The following is a 22,420-nucleotide window of genomic DNA, read 5'->3' as shown; positions in this document are numbered from 1 at the left end:
CTTTATTGTGCCCATCAGTGCATGAAATGTTCTCTGGTGTCTCTAATTTTCTAGAAGAGATCTCTAGTCTTTCCCATTCTATTGCTTTCCTCTATTTCTTTGTATTGTTCACTTAATTGAAAGGCAAAGGAGAAAAGGAAATATATACCGATCTGAATGCAGAGTTCCAAAGAATAGCAAGGAAGGATAAGAAAGGTTTCTTTTCTTTTATGTATTTTTTTAATTGAAAGATAATTGCTTTACAGAATTTTGTTGTTTTCTGTCAAACCTCAACATGAAGGAAAGGCTTCTTAAGTGAACAATTCAAAGAAATAGAGGAAAACAATAGAGTAGGAAAGACTAGAGGTTTCTTCAAGAAAATTAGAGAAACCAAGGGAAAATTTCTTGCAAAGATGGGCACAATCCAGCTTTACAAATATTAAAGGGACTTCTCTAGGCAGGAAACACAAGAGAAGAAAAGGATCTACAAAAATAAACCGAATACAATTAAGAAAATGGCAACAGAATTATATATATCAATAATTACTTTAAATGTAAATGGATTAAATGCACCAACGAAAAGGCATAAACTGGCTGGGCTGATGAAAACATGTGCATGTACCCACTTCCACTTACCACATCACTCTACTTAGCCCCCCAAATTGTATGTAATTATTTTATACTGTTAGGTTAATCATGTTTTATTATGGCTTGCAATTGTAATTACCTTTTATTTTTTGTCTGGTTATTGATTGTGAAAACTGATACACATCTTTTATTATTGTGATTATGTAACTATTATTCCCTTAATACTATTGTATCATGCTGCTGCTGCCAAGTCGATTCAGTCGTGTCCAGCTATGTGCGACCCCATAGACGGCAGCCCACCAAGCTCCCCCATCCCCGGGATTCTCCAGACAAGAACACTGGAGGGGGTTGCCATTTCCTTCTCCAATGCATGAAAGTGAAAAGTGAAAGTGAAGTCTTTCGGTCCTATCCGATTCTTAGCGACCCCATGGACTACAGCCTACCAAGCTCTTCCATCCATGGGATTTTCCAGTCAAGAGTACTGGAGTGGGGTGCCATTGTCTTCTCCAACAACAACAAAAAATAACATAATTCTATATCAGTGCAATTACCATTTAATAGAAAACCTGTAATCACTTATTAAAATCCAGATGCATATCAGAATTACCTTGTAATTTTTTGAAAAATACAAATGCCCAGGTATTGCTTTTTTTTTTTTTCCAAAGCTTTAGATGTGTTTCTAATGAACAGTCATATTTAATAACAACTGGACTATATGATGATATTTTACTTTTCTCTAGTTTCACCTTTTCTATTTCATATTCAGTGCTCCCATTTGGTTTAGTTTATGCTTTCCAATTTTTCTGTCTCTTTTTTTTATGTTTTTTCTAAAGTCCTTATCAAGAACAGCAGAAAAACTTTTGTATATATATGTGTATATATATATAATACATAATGTGTATTATATATATATATATATATATATATATTTTAGAAAACTTATAAATTTTTGTCTGGCTAAAAATCATGACATTTTGATTCCATTTGTTTGGCTTACTATAAATAGAGTCCTATATTTCTACTTTATATTCACTCAAAACTTTGATATAGTTCCATGTATTTTGGCAGAAGCATGCCAGCTGCAACATACCACGTAGAAGTGTGGCTGAGAGGAGCTATCCCACGCCCAAGGTCAGGGGCAGTGACCGAGAATGCCAGGCTGTGAAGGCACAGGAGCGGCCTAGAGGAGCTATCCCATGCCCGAGGTCAGGGGAGGCAGCTGACAGGAGCAACCCCACGTCCAAGAAGCAGCGGCTGCGTGGGCGCAGGAGGGCTGAGAGGAGCTACTCCACATTCAAGGTCAGGAGAGGCGGCTGTAAGGAGATACCCCTCATCCAAGGTAAGGAGCAGCAGCTGTGCTTTGCTGGAGCACCCATGAGCAGATACCCCAAGTCCAAGGTAAGAGAAACCAAGTAAGATGGTAGGTGTGAGAGGGCATTAGAGAGCAGACACACTGAAACCACAATCACAGAAAACTAGTCAATCTGATCACATGAACCACAGCCTTGTCTAACTCAATTGAACTAAGCCATGCTGTGTGGGGCCACCCAAGATGAGCGGTCATGCTGTAGAGGTCTGACAGAATTTGGTCCACTGGAGAAGGGAATGGCAAACCATTTCAGTATTCTTGCCTTGAGAACCCCATGAACAGTATGAAAAGGCAAAATGATAGGATACTGAAAGAGGAACTCCTCAGGTCGGTAGGTGCCCAATATGCTACCAGAGATCAGTGGAGAAATAACTCCAGAAAGAATGAAGGGTTGGAGCCAAAGCAAAAACAACACCCACTTGTGGATGTTACTGGTGATGGAAGCAAGTTACGATGCTGTAAAGAGCAATATTGCATAGGAACCTGGAATGTCAAGTCCATGAAATAAGGCAAATTGGAAATGGTCAAATAGAAGGCAAGAGTGAACGTCAATATTCTAGGAATCAGCGAACTAAAATGGACTGGAATGGGTGAATTTAACTTCGATGACCATTATATCTACTACTGTGGGCAGGAATCCCTCAGAAGAAATGGAGTAGCCATCATGGTCACCAAAAGAGTTCAAAATGCAGTACTTGGATGCAATCTCAAAAACGACAGAATGTCATTTCGTTTCCAAGGCAAACCATTCAATATCACGGTAATCCAAGCCTACAACCCAACCAGTAACACTGAAGAACCTGAAGTAGAACGGTTCTATGAAGACCTCCAAGACCTTTTAGAACTAACACCCAAAAAAGATGTCCTTTTCATTATAGGTGCCTGGAATGCAAAAGTAGGAAGTCAAGAAACACCTGGAGTAACAGGCAAATTTGGCCATGGAGTACAGAATGAGGCAGGGTGAAGGCTAATAGAGTTTTGCCAAGAGAACACACTGGTCATAGCAAACACCCTCTTCCAACAACAAAGATAAGACTCTACACATGGACATTACCAGATGGTCAACACGAAAATCAGATTGATTATATTCTTTGCAGTCAAAGATGGAGAAGCTCTATACAGTCAGCAAAAACAAGACCGGGAGCTGACTGGCTTAGATCATGAACACCTTATGGCCAAATTCAGACTTAAATGGAAGAAAGTAGGGAAAACCACTACACCATTCAGGTATGACCTAAATCAAATCCCTTATGTATATTTAGTGGAAGTGAGAAATAGATTGAAGGGACTAGATCTGATAGAGAGAGTGCCTGATGAACAATGGACAGAGGTTCATGACATTGTACAGGAGACAGGGATCAAGACCATCCCCATGGAAATGAAATGCAAAAAAGCAAAATGGCTGTATGAGGAGGCCTTACAAATAGCTGTGAAGAGAAGAGAAGTGAAAAGCAAAGGAGAAAAGGAAAGATAAAAGCATCTGATAGCAGAGTTCTAAAGAATAGCAAGGAGAGATAAGAAAGCCTTCCTCAGCTATCAATACAAAGAAATAGATGAAAATAACAGAATGGGAAAGGCTAGAGATCTCTTCAAGAAAATTAGAGATACCAAGGGAACATTTCATGCAAAGATGGGTTTGATAAAGGACAGAAATGGTACAGACCTAACCGAAGCAGAAGATATTAAGAAGAGGTGGCAAGAATACAGAGGAGAACTGTACAAAAAAGATCTTCACAAGCCAGATAATCACGATGGTGTGATCACTCACCTATAGCCAGACATCCTGGAATGTGAAGTCAAGTAGGCCTTAGAAAGCATTCCTACAAACAAAGCTAGTGGAGGTGATGGAATTTCAGTTGAGCTATTTCAAATCCTGGAAGATGATGCTGTGAAAGTGCTGCACTCAATATGCCAGCAAATTTGGAAAACTCAGCAGTGGCCACAGGACTGGAAAAGGTCAGTTTTCATTCCAATCCCAAAGTAAACCAATGCCAAAGCATGCTCAAACTACCACACAATTGCACTCATCTCACATGCTAGTAAAGTAATGCTCAAAATTTTCCAAGCCAGGCTTCAGCAATACATGAACCATGAAATTTGAATGTTCAAGTTGGTTTTAGAAAAGGCAGAGGAACCAGAGATCAAATTGCCAACATCCGCTGGATCATGGAAAAAGCAAGAGAGTTCCAGAAAAACATCTATTTCTGCATTATTGACTATGCCAAAGCCTTTGACTGTATGGATCACAATAAACTGTGGAAAATTCTGAAAGAGATGGGAATAACAGACCACCTGATCTGTCTCTTGAGAAACCTATATGCACATCAGGAAGCAACAGTTAGAACTGGACATGGAACAACAGACTGGTTCCAAATAGGAAAAGGAGTACATCAAGGCTGTATATTGTCACCCTGCTTATTTAACTTCTATGCAGAGTACATCATGAGAAATGCTGGGCTGGAAGAAGCACAAGCTGGAATCAAGATTGCCGGGAGAAATATCAATAACCTCAGATACGCAGATGACACCGCCATTATGGCAGAAAGTGAAAAGGAACTAAAAAGCCTCTTGATGAAAGTCAAAAAGGAGAGTGAAAAAGTTGGCTTAAAGCTCAACATTCAGAAAACAAAGATCATGGCGTCTGGTCCCATCATTTCATGGGAAATAGATGGGGAAACAGTGGAAACAGTGTCAGGCTTTATTTTTTTGGCTCCATAATCACTACAGATGGTGACTGCAGCCATGAAATTAAAAGACGCTTACTCCTTGGAAGAAAGGTTATGACCAACCTAGATAGCATATTCAAAAGCAGAGATATTATTTTGCCAACAAAGCCCCATCTAGTCAAGGCTATGGTTTTTCCATGGTCATGTATGGATGTGAGAGTTGAACTGTGAAGAAAGCTGAGCGCCAAAGAATTGATGCTTTTGAACTGTGGTGTTGGAGAAGACTCTTGAGAGTCCCTTGGACTGCAAGGAGATCCAACCAGTCCATTCTGAAGGAGATCAGTCCTCGGTGTTCACTGGAAGGACTGATGTTAAAGCTGAAACTCCAATACTTTGGCCCCCTCATGCAAAGAGTTGACTCACTGGAAAAGACCCTGATGCTGGGAGGGATTGGGGGCAGGAGGAGAAGGGGACAACAGAGGATGAGATGGATGGATGGCATCATCGACCCGATGCACATGAGTTTGGGTGAACTCTGTGAGTTGGTGATGGACAGGGAGGCCTGGTGTGCTGTGATTCATTGGGTCACAAAGAGACACGACTGAGCGACTCAACTGAACTGAACTGATTTTGGCATCTGCTAGAAGTCTGTGTGTGCTTAGTTGCTCAGTCATGTCCAACTCTTTGCTACCCGCTGCCTGCCAGGCTCCTCTGTCCATTGAATTCTCCAGGCCAGAATACTGGAGTGGGTAGCCATTCCCTTCTCCAGGGTATTTTTTGGATCCAGGGATTTAACCCAGGTCTCCTGCATTATAGGCAGCTTCTTTACTGTCTGAATCACCAGAAAAGTTTATTATCTTAGTTGTTTTTTAAAAATAAGTTTTTTGAATGAGGCTTGAAACTTCTAATCCAATTCTGAGAATATAAAGAAATACTATGGTGTAAAACAAAAAAATTGAAATTAAACATGTGATATAGTATTATTAACTAAAGTTCAGATTTTGTTCAAATTTCACAAAACTTTATGCTTGTGTCCCTTGTTTTCATACCTTATTCAGGACTCCACATAGTATTTAACTGCCTTGAGCAGCTTCAGCTGCATGTAACAAATTCTGGCAAATTCTCTTTTCATTTTTATTCTATTACAAATATTTTCTAGTTTTCCTTGTTATGGCCTTTTGGATATATCCATCATTTAAAAGTGGACATTAAATTTCTAAACCCATGGAATTTTTTAAGTATCTTTGATATTAATTTCTCATTTTGATACCAAATTCTCATTTAAATGCTTTCTGCTCTGCAACCACCCTCTGTGTTTTTTGCAGTCTCCTAAGTTTATTGAGTATTTCAATGGCTAAGTCAAATATCTATCTTGCTAAATGTCACAGTGCAATTATAAGTATGTGAGTTATTTTAACATATCTTTTGATATTGGTCTCCAACATAATTCCACAATGATAAAAGAACAGACTCTATGAGTTCAATACCTTTATACCATGACTCTTTTGCACCTGATCTTACATCCCTGGATAAGTTCCAGTGTCTCCTAGTTTATAATCTATGGGAACTTGGATAGAATTTGTATTCTACTGTTTTGTGAAAATTGTATAACTCTTAGTTATGTTGAATTGGTTCATAGTGCTTTTCAGGTCTACTATATCCTTCACCTTTTCTGAATATTCCTTCCATTAATTTTCAAGTGTTTAATATTGAAGCTCCAACTAAAATCTTATCTACTTAAAATTATTTATAATATGTAGTGGTACTATATGTAGCTTTCTTCTGTATTTTCCAGATCTCCTATAAATGTGTTATCATATTTTCACAATTTAAAAATAAAAATGAAAGAGGAAAAAGAGTAGAGAAGATTCTCTGCCTTACCTTCTCCACATTGCCCAGGCCCTCAGTGTCCAGAAGGACCAGGGTGTGGTTCTCCTTGGACGGGTGGGGCACACACCACATCCAGATGCCTTTGGTTTCAGACCTCACTGTGGAGCCCAGACGGAAACCTGCACAGAAAGAAGAATGCAATGCACAATAAGAGCAGATAGTCCAGGCTGCCCATGGGTTACTTTGGGTAAAATTGTCGAAATGTGAGTGCGTGGCTGGGGGAAATGTGTTTTTATTTCAGCAAGGACTGTCAGCTCCAATGTTTACACATGCTCAGGACCTTCCCAAGAAATATTTCTTGTCCTCTATTCACCTCATAACATTAATGGCTCATACTGTGTCACATTCCAGAATTAATGTGAACTCTATTAACCTTTCTATTTTTATCAGTTCCATATCCTCCACTTTCTGATAGAGTCCCAACAGTGAGAGGTACCAGAAAGAGAGCAGAAGTCAGGCGCCTGTTCCCTTGGCTCCCACCCTGGTGAGCCATGGTGTCCTAGTACCTCTGTTTCTCTGCCTTCGTCGCATCTCCTTTCATTTAGCTCCATCCAGTTGTTCTGGTCTCTGTCACATTCTGGAATCCACTAACTGCCTCTTCACCCTAGAGGAATTATAAAGGCTCCCTGGCCATTGTTTCTGCCACCCTCTGAGTGCTTCTGCTTCCTTCAGAAAAATGGAGTGGTTCCTTTTTCTCTGCTTGGGCCCTTGTAATTGTCACTCCATTTACGGTTACCTGTTAAGTGGATCATCTGTGTCCTTCCAGGTTCTGAACTAATACATTAGCTTTTGTTAAATTGTTTTTTCCCTCCTCATTTTCCCTGTATTTTCCTCATTTTTATTCTCTTCAAAAAATGATGAAATCTTTGTTCATTGACTTGGGTGGGGATAAAATAGCAGGGGATTAGAAAAGATGAGTGAGAATTGTTTGCCCTTCTTTCTAAGGCTTAAACCAACAGGAAGTGATTATGTGAGATAATGGGCTTCCCTGTTAGTTCAGACGGTAAAGAATCTGCCTGCAATGCAGGAGACCTGGGTTAGATCCCTGGGTTGGGAAGATCCCCTGGAGAAGGGAATGACAACCCACTCCAGTATGCCTACTTGGAGAATTCCATGCACAGAGGAATCTGATGGGCTACAGTCCATGGATCACAGAGTCTGACAGGACTGAGCAACTAACACACATATGTGTAAGAAAGCAAAATATGTCTTATCTATAGTCCAAGATTTTGACTGTCTGCCAGATGCCAATGCTCCCTTCAACTGAGAATAGAAATGGATATGGTGAAATGCCTCGGGGATCATGGCTTAGGCCATTCAATTGCCATGTTCTGTGTATTCTGCTCTAGTGGGTATAAGACCTGAGATGATCTGTACTCTTCTACATCGTGATGCATTTGACTGCTTCCTGATTAATACAGAGCAGTCTGACATCCCAGTTCCCCCAGGGAGAAAGGCAGGGTATAACTGAAATTCGTCACAGTCAGTTATGTGAGGTAAAGGAGAGACAAAGAATAGTAAGAAGGTGACAGTAGTGAGCTGCTTCTGCTAGTGAACTTTGCTGCTGCTACTGCTGCTAAGTCGCTTCAGTCGTGTCCGACTCTGTGCAACCCCATAGACGGAAGCCCACCAGGCTCCCCCGCCCCTGGGATTCTCCAGGCAAGAACACTGGAGTGGGTTGCCATTTCCTTCTCCAATGCATGAAAGTGAAAAGTGAAAAGGAAGTCGTTCAGTCGTGTCTGACTCCTAGCAACCCCATGGACTACAGCCTACCAGGCTCCTCCATCCATGGGATTTTCCAGGCAAGAGTACTGGAGTGGGGTGCCATTGCCTTCTCCAAGTAAACTTTGACTGGGTACCAGTTTTGCTTGTTTGTTTTTTTGTTGTTCTTCTTGTCATTTAATTGGGATAGCAGTGCCACAATTCAAGTTCTTTAAAACATAACCAGATGAAGGATTTCCTTAGTAATGGAAATCACCTCCTTATTACCTGATGTTATCTTGAATAAATAAAAAGGAATATTGTTGAAACACCTTGACTGTTCAAACATCTTGGCTGATATCATTTCTTAGAGTTCTCAAATCTTTAATCACCCAAAAAATTGACCTATTAAGTATTTTAGCCTGGCAAAGAAAAAGTGCTCTCCCCTGACTGCTAGTTAAGAATTCTTTAAAAGAAAGACAAATATAAAATGTTTAATTTGAGGCCAATGGGAGACTGTAAGCAAAAAGAAAGAGGAAGATGGGAAGAAGTCTATCTACAAGTACTACTTACTTGTAGTGAGGCAAGTAATGTTCAACTGTACAAACACCAGATCAGCCAAAGCTAAAAAAGTCTACAAAATTTTCCTCATTCTGACACCACTGGTGAACTAGAAAGGTCTTTAAAGATAAAATAGTAAAACCAACTTATTGTATAGATGAGAAAGTGAAACCAAATTGGTCATTTCTCTGTGTTTAATTAAAATCCATATCACTACCTTGTTAAAAAAAATAAAAATAAAAATAAAATAAAAAAGTCTTACCAATTTTTATGATGATGTGGAGAATTCCAGTTACTGCTAATATGTACATAAATTGCACATGAAACTTGAAAAACTGTTTAATATTATCTTGAAAGCCTGAAAACATATGGACTCCATGACCCAGCAGTGGCATTTCTGAGTATATCAAACAAGGGTAGCTAGTGTACACGTGCATCAGGATGTAGATACAGGAATATTCACAACAGTGAACCCATAAAAGTTGGAGCTACAAATAATACCAGTGTTCATCATCAATGAGTGAATAAATAAAATTTCCTATCCTCTGTCAATAGCATACTCTACAGTGGTGAATATACATGAATTATAGATGTGTATGACAAACTAGATGACCCACATAAACTTCTTGTTGAGCTGAAGAAGCAAGATCCCCATTAAGTTTGAGCAGTGCTTAACAAATGCAGAAACATTTGTTTAATACAAAGCCATTTTTAAAAAGGAAGAATGAAAGAATGCACCATGAAAGTCAAAACATGGGTGAGATTTAGTGAAGGTATGAGAGGGCATGATTTGGGCTTTTGGGTGTTAAAGCATTTCTCGATCTGTGTACTGATTACACAGATGATCACTTTAGGTTTATCACCTTTATTGTGTGTGTGTGTGTGTGTATATATATATATATATATATATATATATACACACACATATGTCTTATGCACTGTTCTATATGTATTATAGTTCAGGTAATAGAAAAGACTAAGTAGAGAAACAGGGATATAATTTACCAAAGCTTGGAAATAAGGAAATTAAATGAAGCAAAAAAAGTGGATGGTAGCCTCATTGAGATATGGGAGTTTTAGGAATTCATCTGCCTGTATTTCTTTACATCTCTTCTAAAAAACAGAGCGTTTGAACAACTTTTGTGTGCTATTTGAAATAACCCTGTCGTTTAGGGCAAAAGTGATGAAGGAGAAAGGAAAGGAGTCATTTTTGAAGATGAACCCTTGAGAAGATGGCAGTAGATGGGATTGGGATAAATAAGGCGGATATTTTGATGGGCCTGTGAACTCTCCATTACTGGATAAAAGAGGGAACATTGTGGAGAGACAGGTTTGGAGATACAAATTCAGTGGTGAGAATTAAGAATTTGTTTTCAGTGGGGGGAGTTAGGCTCTTCCTTAACAGGGCACTAGAGGAGGATGATCAGCAGCCTGTATTATCACTGCTTCCCAGCAAATGGTCCTGAACAATACTCACCGTGGTTCTGTCCTGCCAGGCGGTTCATCAAGTAGGACTTTCCTGTCTGATACAGCCCTGTGATGGCCACCACCACCAGAGGCTGAGATATCTGGTGAAGAATCTTCAGTGCTTTGGGATTTACTGATAGTTGACTTTTCCGGTTTTCCACCAGATAGATGGGGTCCATTTTGATAGATCCAGATGCCATGAGAACCTGTAACCCAGAGGAACAGCTCAGTAGACTATAAGATCTGGAAGTCATCTCTCACAGTGTACATCAGCCTTCTGTTTGTGGAACTTATATATCAATTCTCCATGCTTTGCATGTTTCTAAAAGGTAAGTATTTAGCCAACCTGGGTCAAGGCTTGTACAGGTAAATTATGGAAATTATCTTATTGATCTTTAAATGAACTCTAAAACAACCTTGGCTGCATGAGCCCTACAGTGAACAGAATGAGAAAACAAAGTATTGATGATGGAACCTTGAAAACACTAACATTTGGGGATAAGTAGAGGCAGATGGGACATGAAGGAGATGAGGAGTGATCAGAGATGATTTCTGGAGTGTCAGAATGATTTGGTCACTCATTAATTGTACAAATATTCACTGAGAACCTACCATGTGCTGAACACGGTTCTAGGGGCTCAGTATCAAACTGAAGAAAATGGATAGAAACCTCTGCCTCATGGTACTCTATTCTAGTGGAGGAAACAAATAATATAGAAAGTAAAACCAAAAAATATATATGTAAGGCTTGTACATGCTCAGCCATATCCAACTCTTTACCACCCCATGGACTGTAGCTTGCTAGGTTTCTCTGTCCTTGGGATTTTCCAGGCAAGAATACTGGAGTGGATTGCCCTTTACTACTCCAAGAGATCTTCCCAACCCAGGGAGCAAACCCATGTCTTCTGCATTGGTAGGCAGATTCTTTAACACTGAGCCACCTGGGAAGCCCTATATGTACATGAGATGGTAGTAAAGCATCAGAAGGAAATGAACAAGCAACAGCCTATGGAACACTTGGGGTTGAATTTATGGAGAGAGTATCTAGGGAAGATCTTGACAATAAAGGAAGGATTAAGGTGATCAGTGTCCTCATCCTTTGATGAGAACAGACAGATTCAGGGAAGCAGTGGGAGCAGGAACAGGCTGGAAGAGGAGGGACTGTGAGAGAAAGAAATTGAGATAAAGAATGCAGCTTTCTCTCAAAAAACACAACAGAATTTAAGGTACCTACACAATGTTGTGTGTGTAAGAATTAATTTATTAACAGAAATTGTAGGACATTTCTTAAGCAGATAGAGAAGAGAAACAAGAAACCAGGGTGTTGTCAGATCTGCCTAGATATGTCAGAGTCTCACATCTGGGCTAGCTTCTACTTTAAATAATTTCATTACAATGGTAGGGTGTTTCATGATCTCAAGAGTCAGACTGCAGTAGCAGTCAGAGAGCTTGGATTGTCCCTTTATTTTCTCAAAGGCAATATTAAGCAATGTCCACATGTTGCCATACTTTACGAACTGTGTGATGACTTGGAAGATTAATTTCTCTGTGCCTCAAGTTTCTCTTCTGTAAAGTTGTGACATGAAAAGTAAAGATCAATCTGTCATTAAGGTCGTTGTTGTTCAGTTGCTAAGTTGTGTCCAACTACAGCATGCTAGGCTTCCATGTCAGTCACTGTCACCTGGTGTTTGTTCAAAATCACGTCCATTGAGTCAGTGATGCTATCTAACCATTTCATCCTCTATCATTCCTTCTCCTCCCCTCAATATTTCTGAGCATCAGGGTCTTTCTAGGCGGCATTTTGCATCAGGTGGCCAAAGTATTGGAGCTTCAGCTTCAGCATCAGTACTTCCAATGAATATTCAGGTTGATTTCCTTTAGGATTGACTGGTTTGATCTCCTTGCAGTACAAGGGACTCTCAAGAGTCTTCTCCAGCACCACAATTTGAAAGCATAAATTTTTTGGCACTCATTCTTCTTTATGGTCAAACTCTCATATCCATACATGACTACTGGATAAACCATAGCTTTGACTATACACACCTTTGTTGGCAAAGCAACCTCTCTGCCTTTTAATGTGTTGTCTAGGTTGTCATGGCTTTCTTTCCAAGGAGCAAGTGTTTTTTTGTTTGTTTGTTTCAATTTTTTTTAACTTTACAATAGTGTATTGGTTTTGCCATACATCAACATGCATCGGCCATGGATGTACATGTGTTCCCCATCCCGAACCCCCCTCCCACCTCCCTCCCTTTACCATCCCTCCGGGTCATCCCAGTGCACCAGCCCCAAGCTTCCTGTATCCTGCATCGAACCTGGACTGGCGATTCATTTCTTATATGTTATTATATATGTTTTAATGCCATTCTCCCAAATCATCCGCCCCTCCCTCTCCCTCAGAGTCCAAAAGACTGTTGTATACATCTGTGTCTCTTTTGCTGTCTCGCTTACAGGGTTGTCGTTACCATCTTTCTAAATTCCATATATATGTGTTAGTATACTGTATTGGTGTTTTTCTTTCTGGCTTACTTCACTCTGTATAATAGGCTCCAGTTTCATCCACCTCATTAGAACTGATTCAAATGTATTCTTTTTAATGGCTGAGTAATACTGCATTGTGTATATATACCACAGCTTTCTTATCCATTAATCTGCTGATGGACATCTAGGTTGCTTCCATGGCCTGGCTATTATAAACAGTACTGCGATGAACATTGGGGTACACATGTCTCTTTCAATTCTGGTTTCCTCAGTGTGTATGCCTAGCAGTGGGGTTGCTAGGTCATATGGCAGTTCTATTTCCAGTTTTTTAAGGTATCTCCACACTGTTCTCCATAGTGGCTGTACTAGTTTGCATTCCCACCAACAGTGTAAGAGGGTTCCCTTTTCTCCACACCCTCTCCAGCATTTATTGCTTGTAGACATTTGGATAGCAGCCATTCTGACTGGTGTGAAATGGTACCTCATTGTGGTTTTGATTTGCATTTCTCTGATAATGAGTGATGTTCAGCATCTTTTCATGTGTTTGTTAGCCATCTGTATGTCTTCTTTGGAGAAATGTCTATTTAGTTCTTTGGCCCATTTTTTGACTGGGTCGTTTATTTTTCTGGAATTGAGCTGCAGGAGTTGTCTGTATATTTTTGAGATTAGTTGTTTGTCAGTTGCTTCATTTGCTATTATTTTCTCCCATTCTGAAGGCTGTCTTTTAACCTTGCTTATAGTTTCTTTGTTTGTTGCAAAGAAGCTTTTAATTTTAATTAGATCCCATTTGTTTATTTTTGCTTTTATTTCCAATATTCTGGGAGGTGGGTCATAGAAGATCCTGCTATGATGTATGTCAGAGAGTGTTTTGCCTATGTTCTCCTCTAAGATTTTTATAGTTTCTGGTCTTATGTTTAGATCTTTAATCCATTTTGAGTTTATTTTTGTGTATGGTGTTAGAAAGTGTTCTAGTTTCATTCTTTTACAAGTGGTTGACCAGTTTTCTCAGCACCACTTGTTAAAGAGATTGTCTTTTCTCCACTGTATATTCTTGCCTCCTTTGTCAAAGATAAGGTGTCCATAGGTGTGTGGGTTTATTAATTTCATGACTGCAGTCACTATCTGCAATCATTTTAGAGCCCATGAAAATAAAATCTGTCACTGCTTCGACTGGATGCCATGGTCTTAGTTTTCTGAATGTTGAGTTTTAAGTCAGCTTTTTCACTCTCCTCTTTCATCCTTATGAAGAGACTCTTTAGTTCCTCTTCAATTTTTGCCATTAGAGTGGTATCATCTGCATATCTGAGGCTGTTGATATTTCTTCTGGCAATCTTGATTCCAGCTTGTGATTCATCCAAACCAGCATTTTGCATGATGTACTCTGCATATACATTATGAATAAATAAGCAGGGTGTCAATATAAAGCCTTGTCATCATCCTTTCCCAGTGTTGAACCAGTCCATTGTTCCATGTCCAGTTCTAATTGTTGTTTCTTGACTTGCATACATGTTTCTCAGGAGGCATTTAAGGTGGTCAGATATTCATGTCTCTTGAAGAATTCTCCACAGTTTTTTATGATCCACATAGTCAAAGGCTTTAGCATAGTCAATGAAGCAGAAGTAGATTTTTTTGTTTTGTTTTGGAATTGCCTTGCTTTTTCTATGATCCAACAGATGTTGGCAATTTGATCCCTGGTTCCTCTCCCTTTTCTAAATCCAGGTTGTACATCTGGAAGTTCTTATTTCATATATAGCTGAAGCCAAGCTTGAAGGATTTTGAGCATTACCTTGCTAGCATGTGAAATGAGAGAGACTGGACAGTAGTTTGAGCATTCTTTGGCATTGCCCTTCTTTTGGAATGGAATGAAAACTGACCTTTTCCAGTCCTGGGGCCACTGCTGGGTTTCCAAATTTGCTGATATATTGAGTGCAGCACTTTAATAGCACCACCCTTTAGGATTTGAAATGGCTCAGCTGGAATTCTATCACCTCCACTAGCTTTGTTCATAGTAATGCTTCCTAAGGCCCACTTGACTTCACACTCCAGGATATCTGACTCTAGGCGAGTGATCACTCCACTGTGGTTATCTAGCACATTAAGTTTTTTTGTGTGTAGGTTTTCTGTGTATTCTTGCCACCTCTTCTTAATCTCTTCTGCTTCTCTTACATCCTTACTGCTTCTATCCTTAATTGTGCCCATGTTTGCATGAAATGGTTCTCTCAATATCTCCAATTTTCTTGAAGACATCTCTAGTCTTTACCATTCTATTGTTTTCCTCTATTTCTTTGCATTGTTCACTTAAGAAGGCCTTTTCATTTCTCCTTGTTATTCTCTGAAACTCTGCATTCAGTTGGGTTTATCTTTTCCTTTCTCCCTTGCCTTTCACATCTTTTCTTTTCACAGCTACCAGTAAGGCCTCCTCAGACAACCACTTTGCTTTCTTGCATTTCTTTTTTTTGCGGGAAAGGGGATTGTTTTCATCATTGCCTCCTGTACAATGTTATGAATCTCTGTCCATAGTTCTTCAGGTACTCTATCAGATCTAATCTTTTGAATCTCTTTATCACCTCCAGTGTATAATCAAGGGCTTCCCTGGTAGCGCAGTCAGTAAAGAATCTGCCTGCAATGCAGGAGATCTGTGTTCAATTTCTGGGTTGGGAACATCCCCTGGAGAAAGAATTGGCAACCCACTCTAGTATTCTTGCCTGGAGAATAATCCCATGCACAGAGGAGCCTGGCAGGCTACAGTCCATAGGATCACAAACCAAACCAGTGTATAATCCTAAGGGGTTTTATTTAGGTCATACCTAATGGACTAGCAGTTTTCACTACTTTCTTCAATTTAAGCCTTAACTTTTTCAATAAAGAGCTCACGATCTGAGCCACAGTCAGCTCTAGGTCTTGTTTTTGCTGACTGTATAGAGATCCTCCAATCTGGGCTGCAGAGAATATATCAGTCTGATTTCGGTATTGACTATCTGGTGATGTCCCTTCATCACGAAAAGGTTGTGATCCATGTAGGTATTGGGGTCATTAGGAGGATTACATATCTCATAATGCTTACCATACTCTTAAAGTTATACAAGCACATAGTCAATCCTATATAATTTTACAATTGTGTGTCTCTGAAGACTGGGAGGGTAATTTCTTAATGAAAGGGGAGAGTTGGCTTTGGCCTGAGAAAGTGACACTTCCTTCCCTGGTTGCAGCAGTGGGAGGACACAACCCAAGAGGAAGATGAGCAGGCTGGGAGGCCCAAGCAGTAACAACTGAGAGGGAGAATAGCAACGGGGGAAAGTCAGGCTGGAGGAGCTGAAAGCTGCCCCGAGATGTCCAAGTACCTGGACAAGTACCCAACCCTGGAGTTGGGCTGCCAGGGTTCAAACCTGAGGGTTCAAGTCACTTATGGTCTGTTGAAACCTTGAAAAAGGAACTTACGTGCAAAGCCTCCATTTTCCTACCAGTGTTATAGGAAAAACATTAATTCCTGCCTGATTCATTACTATACACATGGTAAGATATAAGTTCTCAGAAAGTTTTTAAAACTTTTCCTGCATTAATGTATGACTTCAACAGTAAATAGGTTGGACAATATGTTATAATGTATTGGTGCATTCTGTAAGTTGCAATTTGCCAAGAAATCTATCAGTCAGGAAAAAAACATGAATTTGCTCAAAAGAATTCCTCTCTAAAATTTCTCCTTCTCTCACTCTCTCTTACTCTTTTTTCTTTTTTTCTACAGTGGATGGGGACCAGAGACAGAGCAGTAAAATGACCTTTTACTGGTGTGTTAGGTGAAAATTAATAAAAGGAATCTTCACTCAAATGGAATCAGCAGGCCAGAAAGAAGACCTCTCACACAGTACCACTGGAGATCCCCAAAGAAAAAATCTTCAACAGGAGATTCTCCAGTGAGAGTCCCCAACAGGAAAAAGTATGCCTCACATCTCCTAGAAGAACCCAGGAGTACCCCAGCAACCCAGCCAAGGGAAAAGGGTCATTACCTTGAACTCTCACTTTCCTCCAATGGACTTTCTTTTAAAACAATCCTTTCCAACTTACTACTTTTCTTTATAAAATAAGACAGAGAAACTTCCTCTTTTTCTTGGTTGAATTTGCCCCATGTCTTTTGCTACAGGTTGCTTGTCCCAAATGACAATTCCCCTGCTATTCCTGAGTAAATCCATTTTTACTTGAAAAATCACTATTTTTAAGGTGAACAGATTTAAGCAACAGGAATAGTAGCATTCACTTCTGAGTCAGAATATTCATAAAGCTTTGTAGGAGACCATAAATTTACCATGTATTTTTTTTAATTAAAAATATTCTGAGGTTTTCAAACCAAGAAACTTCAAAACTAAATAGAATGAAATAGTGTTACTAGATGGCAGAAAATGATGAACAGTTTCCAATGGTTACTATTCAGTAGAGTTATCTGAAGTGATAGTTAAGAGTACCCCACACTCTGTATTTTCAGCAAGCATCAGAAGTTATAAGAGGCAGTATTTGTACGGGCCAGGTATTACAAAAAAAAAAAAAGCATGGTAAATAAACATGAATAGGCTTACAGTTAGTATTTTTTCATTAAGAATGAGATTGAATTATTTCAAATAATAGTTTTGTATTATTCAAAATATTAAATGTTAAGAAAAAAAATAACCCACTGTTTATGTTAGGATTTAAATTGTCTGTGGACTACCACCAGTGCCCAGCGGGGTGCAGTCATGATGGAGGGGGCTGGAGGAGGAGACTGCACCCAGGGCTTCTGCGAGGGGGCTGGGAGTTTGGGCCCTCAGTCCTAAAAAGGACTTCAGCCCCTTTTTCTCAGAAAATGAAGCATACTCTCTTCCTTGTTCCATGCTGGATTTTTGCTCCAGCCCTGCTTAGGGGGTTTCCTTGGACAACAAGGAGATCAAACCAGTCAATCTAAAAGAAATTCAATTCTGAATATTCATTGGAAGGACTGTTGCTGAAGCTAAAGCTCCAATCTAAAAGAAATTCAATTCTGAATATTCATTGGAAGGACTGTTGCTGAAGCTAAAGCTCCAATATTGGCTACCTGATGTGAAGAGTCAACATATTGGAAAAGACCCTGATGCTGGGAAAGATTGAGGGCAGAAGCAGAAGGGGTGAAAGAGGATGAAATGGTTGGATGGCATCATGGACTCAATGGACATGAGTTTGAGCAAACCCCAGGAGGTAGTGGAGGCTGGGGTGCTGCAGCCCATGGGGTCGCAGAGAGTCGGACACCATCTTAGCAGCTGAACAACAGCAACTGCTACATGCTCTAGGAGGAGCAGAGCATCAGGGTGACATGCCTCAAAGCCAACCAACTCTGAGCTGCTTGAGCTACGCTCTGACCCCACGGGGCCATCCTTGCCTCCCTTCCCTCAGGATAGGGCCTGCACTGGGGGATTTTATTGTCATTATTTAACAGAAGAGTGCTTGGAAGGTCAAGCTTAGGAGCAAACTTACTTGGAGCAGACACTGCAGCTGGGAGTCAAGTCAGCTGCTCTGGATCACCCCTAGGGCTCATTTTGCTTCTGTCTCCTCTGGATACTGCTCTTATTCAGAAGCTGAAAAGCCAGTTGGTTATTAAAAGTCACCCGGTGTGGGTGGGGTTTATGAGAATCGAAATTGAAAAGACAGAAGGACTTGTATTTTTTTTTTCCCTTTCCTGGAGGCAGTAACCTAGATGCCTTCCAGGAAAGCCAGGGAGATAAGCGTTCCTCCCTGCCTGGCTGTGTAAACCCAACTTCCTCCCTCCTCCACAGGTGACTTAGGCATTCCTGACCCCACAGTGAATGAGACCCAAATAATGGTAGGATGAGAGTTCAACAGCCTGTCTCTCGGGGTGTTTTTATGAAAGAAAGGGTTTATTTATTAATTTTTTTTCAGTTGAAAAGCCTTTAATTCTTTTATTTTTCTCTTTCCTTTTTAAAAAAGTACTTTCTTTTTAACTCTATGATTTCTTTCTTCACTGGAGAAGAAAATGGCAACCCACTCCAGTGTTCCTGCCTGGAGAACTCCATGGACAGAGGAACCTGTGTATTTAACCCTTGATTTTATAGCCCAGAAATATTCACTTTTTTTTTTTTTTCTCTGCTCTTTTATTAAGGTGGATCCACCTTTGGGGTTTGGGGGTTGATTCAGATTTCTTTCATTCTTTTCTGTATCCTAAGGTGTTGTACTAAACTACAAGTTAAAAACTTGACTGCTGCTGTTAGGGAACCAGGTTCTTTTGCCCAAGGAGCCACAAGCCAAAACACTGAGACACCAAGGTTTGCAGCAGAGGCCACCCAGTAAGGAGGCAAGAGAACAAGTCTCAGGTCTGCCTCCCAAGAGGACAGGGACTTAGAATATTAACAGGAGAAAGAAGCAGAATGGTCTTAGGCCTTAGAGAAAGGTGATTGGTGGTAAGGAAAAGTGAGATAATTGGTGTTCTGTGCAAGTTTATCTTGGTTACATGCTTCTTCATGGGACATGTGCAAATACAGAGGATTTGGTGTGAAACAGGTTGGTGAATTTTGGGCTGTGATGACAGTGGATCACCTATGGGACAAAAGGTCTCTTCTGTGCAGATTCTGATGAGCTGTATTGGTTTGACCTGGTATTGGCCAGTTTTATTTTGTTACAATAGGAGTTTTCAAACAACCTGTTCCCTTACCTGCTGTTCTGTAAAAGGAGCTCAAGAATTTCACTTAGTCACCAGTTTCTGTTACAGGTCTTTAACCCTGTGAATCAGGGTTTGGTTATCTGCCAGGAGCCAGCACGGGAGTTCCCACCCATGACAAAGGTCATGAGGAGAGGATTTGACATGCAAAGGCGAATCAGAACTCGAGAGGCCCCCTGGACCTGCCTGAGCATCTACCCCAAAACCAAAATCTGTCTGTTTTGCTATTTCACGACTTTCACCAACTCTTCTGACATTAACGGGGGGCTATCCCCGATCACCTTTCTCTGAAGAAAATCAACTTAGAGCTCTAGTTAATAAGTCTCCTGGGCATAATAGGAGTGTTTCAATTCAAACCCCTCTGATGACTTTCTAGCTTGCCTGACAGGTTTGTTTGGACCCCTGCAGCTACGCATGTGATTGTTCACAGCCTCCCAACCACGAGAGGCATGGGAAGCTTAAGATATTCTAACAGTGCAGAGCTACTCAGAGAGTTAAAATTGTTAGAATAGAACTAGTAGAGGATTTCTTGTTTGAGCTAATGCTTGTTGCCAAGTTTCCATATCCCTTACCTACTGTGTCCCTGGGAGTGTATTGATTAATATAGTTGGTATATAGAAATGTAAGGAGTAGCTTCAATGTTTGTAACCCTGGACCCTTGAGTTAATTCTTTTCTTGTTATAACCCACCACACTTTTGCCCTATAGGCATGCAACTTTATCTAATGCTTTCAGAGGGTGGCGCCTGACTTTAGAATAATCACCTTTAGAGAAAATAAGTTTTCTGATTGACTAACCATTATTCAGAAGAATAAGTCATAAAATGTTAACAGGCCTCCTGGCCAGAAGATGATGTAAGTCACCTAAAACCTTTGCATATGATAAGTTTTCAGAAAGAAAGCCTGGCTTCGATAAGAGTCAAGGACTGCTGACCTTGCATGATTCCACACCCCCTCTTATCCTCTATGCACAACTTAAGTTGTAAAAGCTACTTTGGAAAATAAAGTTGCGGGCCATGCTCATCAAGCTTAGTCTCCCCATGTTGTTCTTTCTTGTTTCCTTTTCTCTCCTTTTCTTCTCTGTTCTTCCTTCAGGATGACTAATTTGGAGCACAGGGGCCCTCTGAGACCATTGATTTGCCCGGGCTTCTAAGACCCACTTGAGAAGGTGCCTAAGGTGGGGCACTTTCTGCGATTTGAGAGGGCGCCTGTGGCCTCCATGGTCAGTGCAAACCTGATGTCACAGGTTTTATTGGCTTTCTGTGTAAACCAGTTAGTTCAAGCCTCTGTCTCTTTCTCCTTTTATCTATCCTTTTGCCAATGCCATCCTCCCGAGGGAGTCCCTGGATCCAACTGGGGCTGGACACCGGTAGTTATCCCATCTGTATCTAGACGGCAATGAGGAGAAAGGAAGGACAGGCAGAATGTAGTCTCAAAGTTCTATGGCCAAGACTAGCCAGGAGCTAGTGCTTTGGCACGTATTCCCTATGCAGACTTTTCTAGCTGCAAAATCAGCTAGAACAGTATAAAAATCCTTAGTCAGATTGCCATATGCTTATTTTATAAAATAAAATGATACTGTATTTGGAGCTGCAGAGTGTGTTGTAACTGTAAGGTGTATGTGACAATATCAGGGACAGATTTTTCTAGAATTCTGAGACTGCACTGAGTAGATTCAAGACTTAAATCCAGTCTGGGAAAATTACTGTGGCCATATAATTCCTGAGCCACCAAGATTGATTTAGGGGGGAGATTAAATACGTGAACTGTGAACTTCCAGATGTTCAAGCTGGTTTTAGAAAAGGCAGAGGAACCAGAGATCAAATTGCCAACATCCGCTGGATCATCAAAAAAGAAAGAGAGTTCCAGAAAAACACCTATTTCTGCTTTATTGACTATGCCAAAGCCTTTGACTGTGTGGATCACAATAAACTGTGGAAAATTCTTCAAGAGATGGGAATACCAGACCACCAGACCTGCCTCTTGAGAAACCTGTATGCAGGTCAGGAAGCAACAGTTAGAGCTCGACAGGGAAAAACAGACTGGTCCCAAATAGGAAAAGGAGTATGTCAAGGCTGAATATTGTCACCCTGTTTATTTAACTTATATGCAGAGTACATTATGAGAAATGCTGGGCTGGAAGAAGCACAAGCTGGAATCAAGATTGCCAGAAGAAATATCAATAACCTCAGATATGCAGATGACACCACCTTTATGGCAGAAAGTGAAGAGGAACTAAAAAGCCTCTTGATGAAAGTGAAAGAGGAGAGTAAAAAAGTTGGCTTAAAGCTCAACATTAAGAAAATGAAGATCATGGCATCTGGTCCCATCACTTCATGGGAAATAGATGGGGAAACAGTGGAAACAGTGTCAGACTTTATCTTTTTGGGCTCCAAAATCACTGCAGATGGTGACTGCAGCCTTGAAATTAAAAGACGCTTACTCCTTGGAAGGAAAGTTATGACCAACCTAGATAGCATATTCAAAAGCAGAGACATTACTTTGCCAACAAAGGTCTGTTTAGTCAAGGCTATGGTTTTTCCAGTGGTCATGTATGGATGTGAGAGTTGGACTGTGAAGAAAGCTGAGCACCAAAGAATAGATGCTTTTGAACTGTAGTGTTGGAGAAGACTCTTGAGAGTCCCTTGGACTGCAAGGAGATCCAACCAGTTCATTCTTACGGGGATCAGCCCTGGGTGTTCTTTGGAAGGACTGATGGTAAAACTGAAACTCCAGTACTTTGGCCACCTCATGTGAAGAGTTGTCTCATTGGAAAAGACTCTGATGCTGGGAGGGATTGGGGGCAGGAGGAAAAGGGGACGACAGAGGATGAGATGGCTCAGTGGCATCACCGACTTGATGGACCTGAGTTTGAGTGAACTCCAGGAGATGGTGATGGACAGGGAGGCCTGGCGTGCTGCTATTCATTGGGTCACAAAGAGTCGGACATGGCTGAGTGACTGAACTGAACTGAGGCATATGACCTAAAATAGATAAACTTAATCATTTCTCAGTTACATGGATCCAAGAAATTTTTTTTTTTTTTTTTT

The 22,420-nt window shown here is 40.5% G+C and overlaps 1 protein-coding gene across 5 annotated transcripts in view; it reads right to left on the bottom strand.

Moving 5' to 3' along the window:
* LOC113889636 (guanylate-binding protein 2-like) overlaps positions 1 to 22,420 on the bottom strand; it is an 83,318-nt gene that overhangs the window by 16,922 nt on the left and 43,976 nt on the right. For all 5 annotated transcript variants that reach the window (XM_027536606.1, XM_027536603.1, XM_027536605.1 and 2 more), the window contains 2 exons: positions 10,232 to 10,427; positions 6,484 to 6,611 (listed from right to left, as the gene is read on the bottom strand). In XM_027536606.1, the coding sequence (XP_027392407.1) occupies positions 6,484 to 6,611; positions 10,232 to 10,427 (324 nt within the window). The remainder of the gene's footprint in view (positions 1 to 6,483; positions 6,612 to 10,231; positions 10,428 to 22,420) is intronic.

Source organism: Bos indicus x Bos taurus, chromosome 3, assembly GCF_003369695.1.
Source record: "Bos indicus x Bos taurus breed Angus x Brahman F1 hybrid chromosome 3, Bos_hybrid_MaternalHap_v2.0, whole genome shotgun sequence".
NCBI classification, from domain to species: Eukaryota; Metazoa; Chordata; class Mammalia; order Artiodactyla; family Bovidae; genus Bos; species Bos indicus x Bos taurus.
Note: the sequence above shows the minus strand (reverse complement) of the source record. Positions and strands in the feature narration are given on the sequence as shown.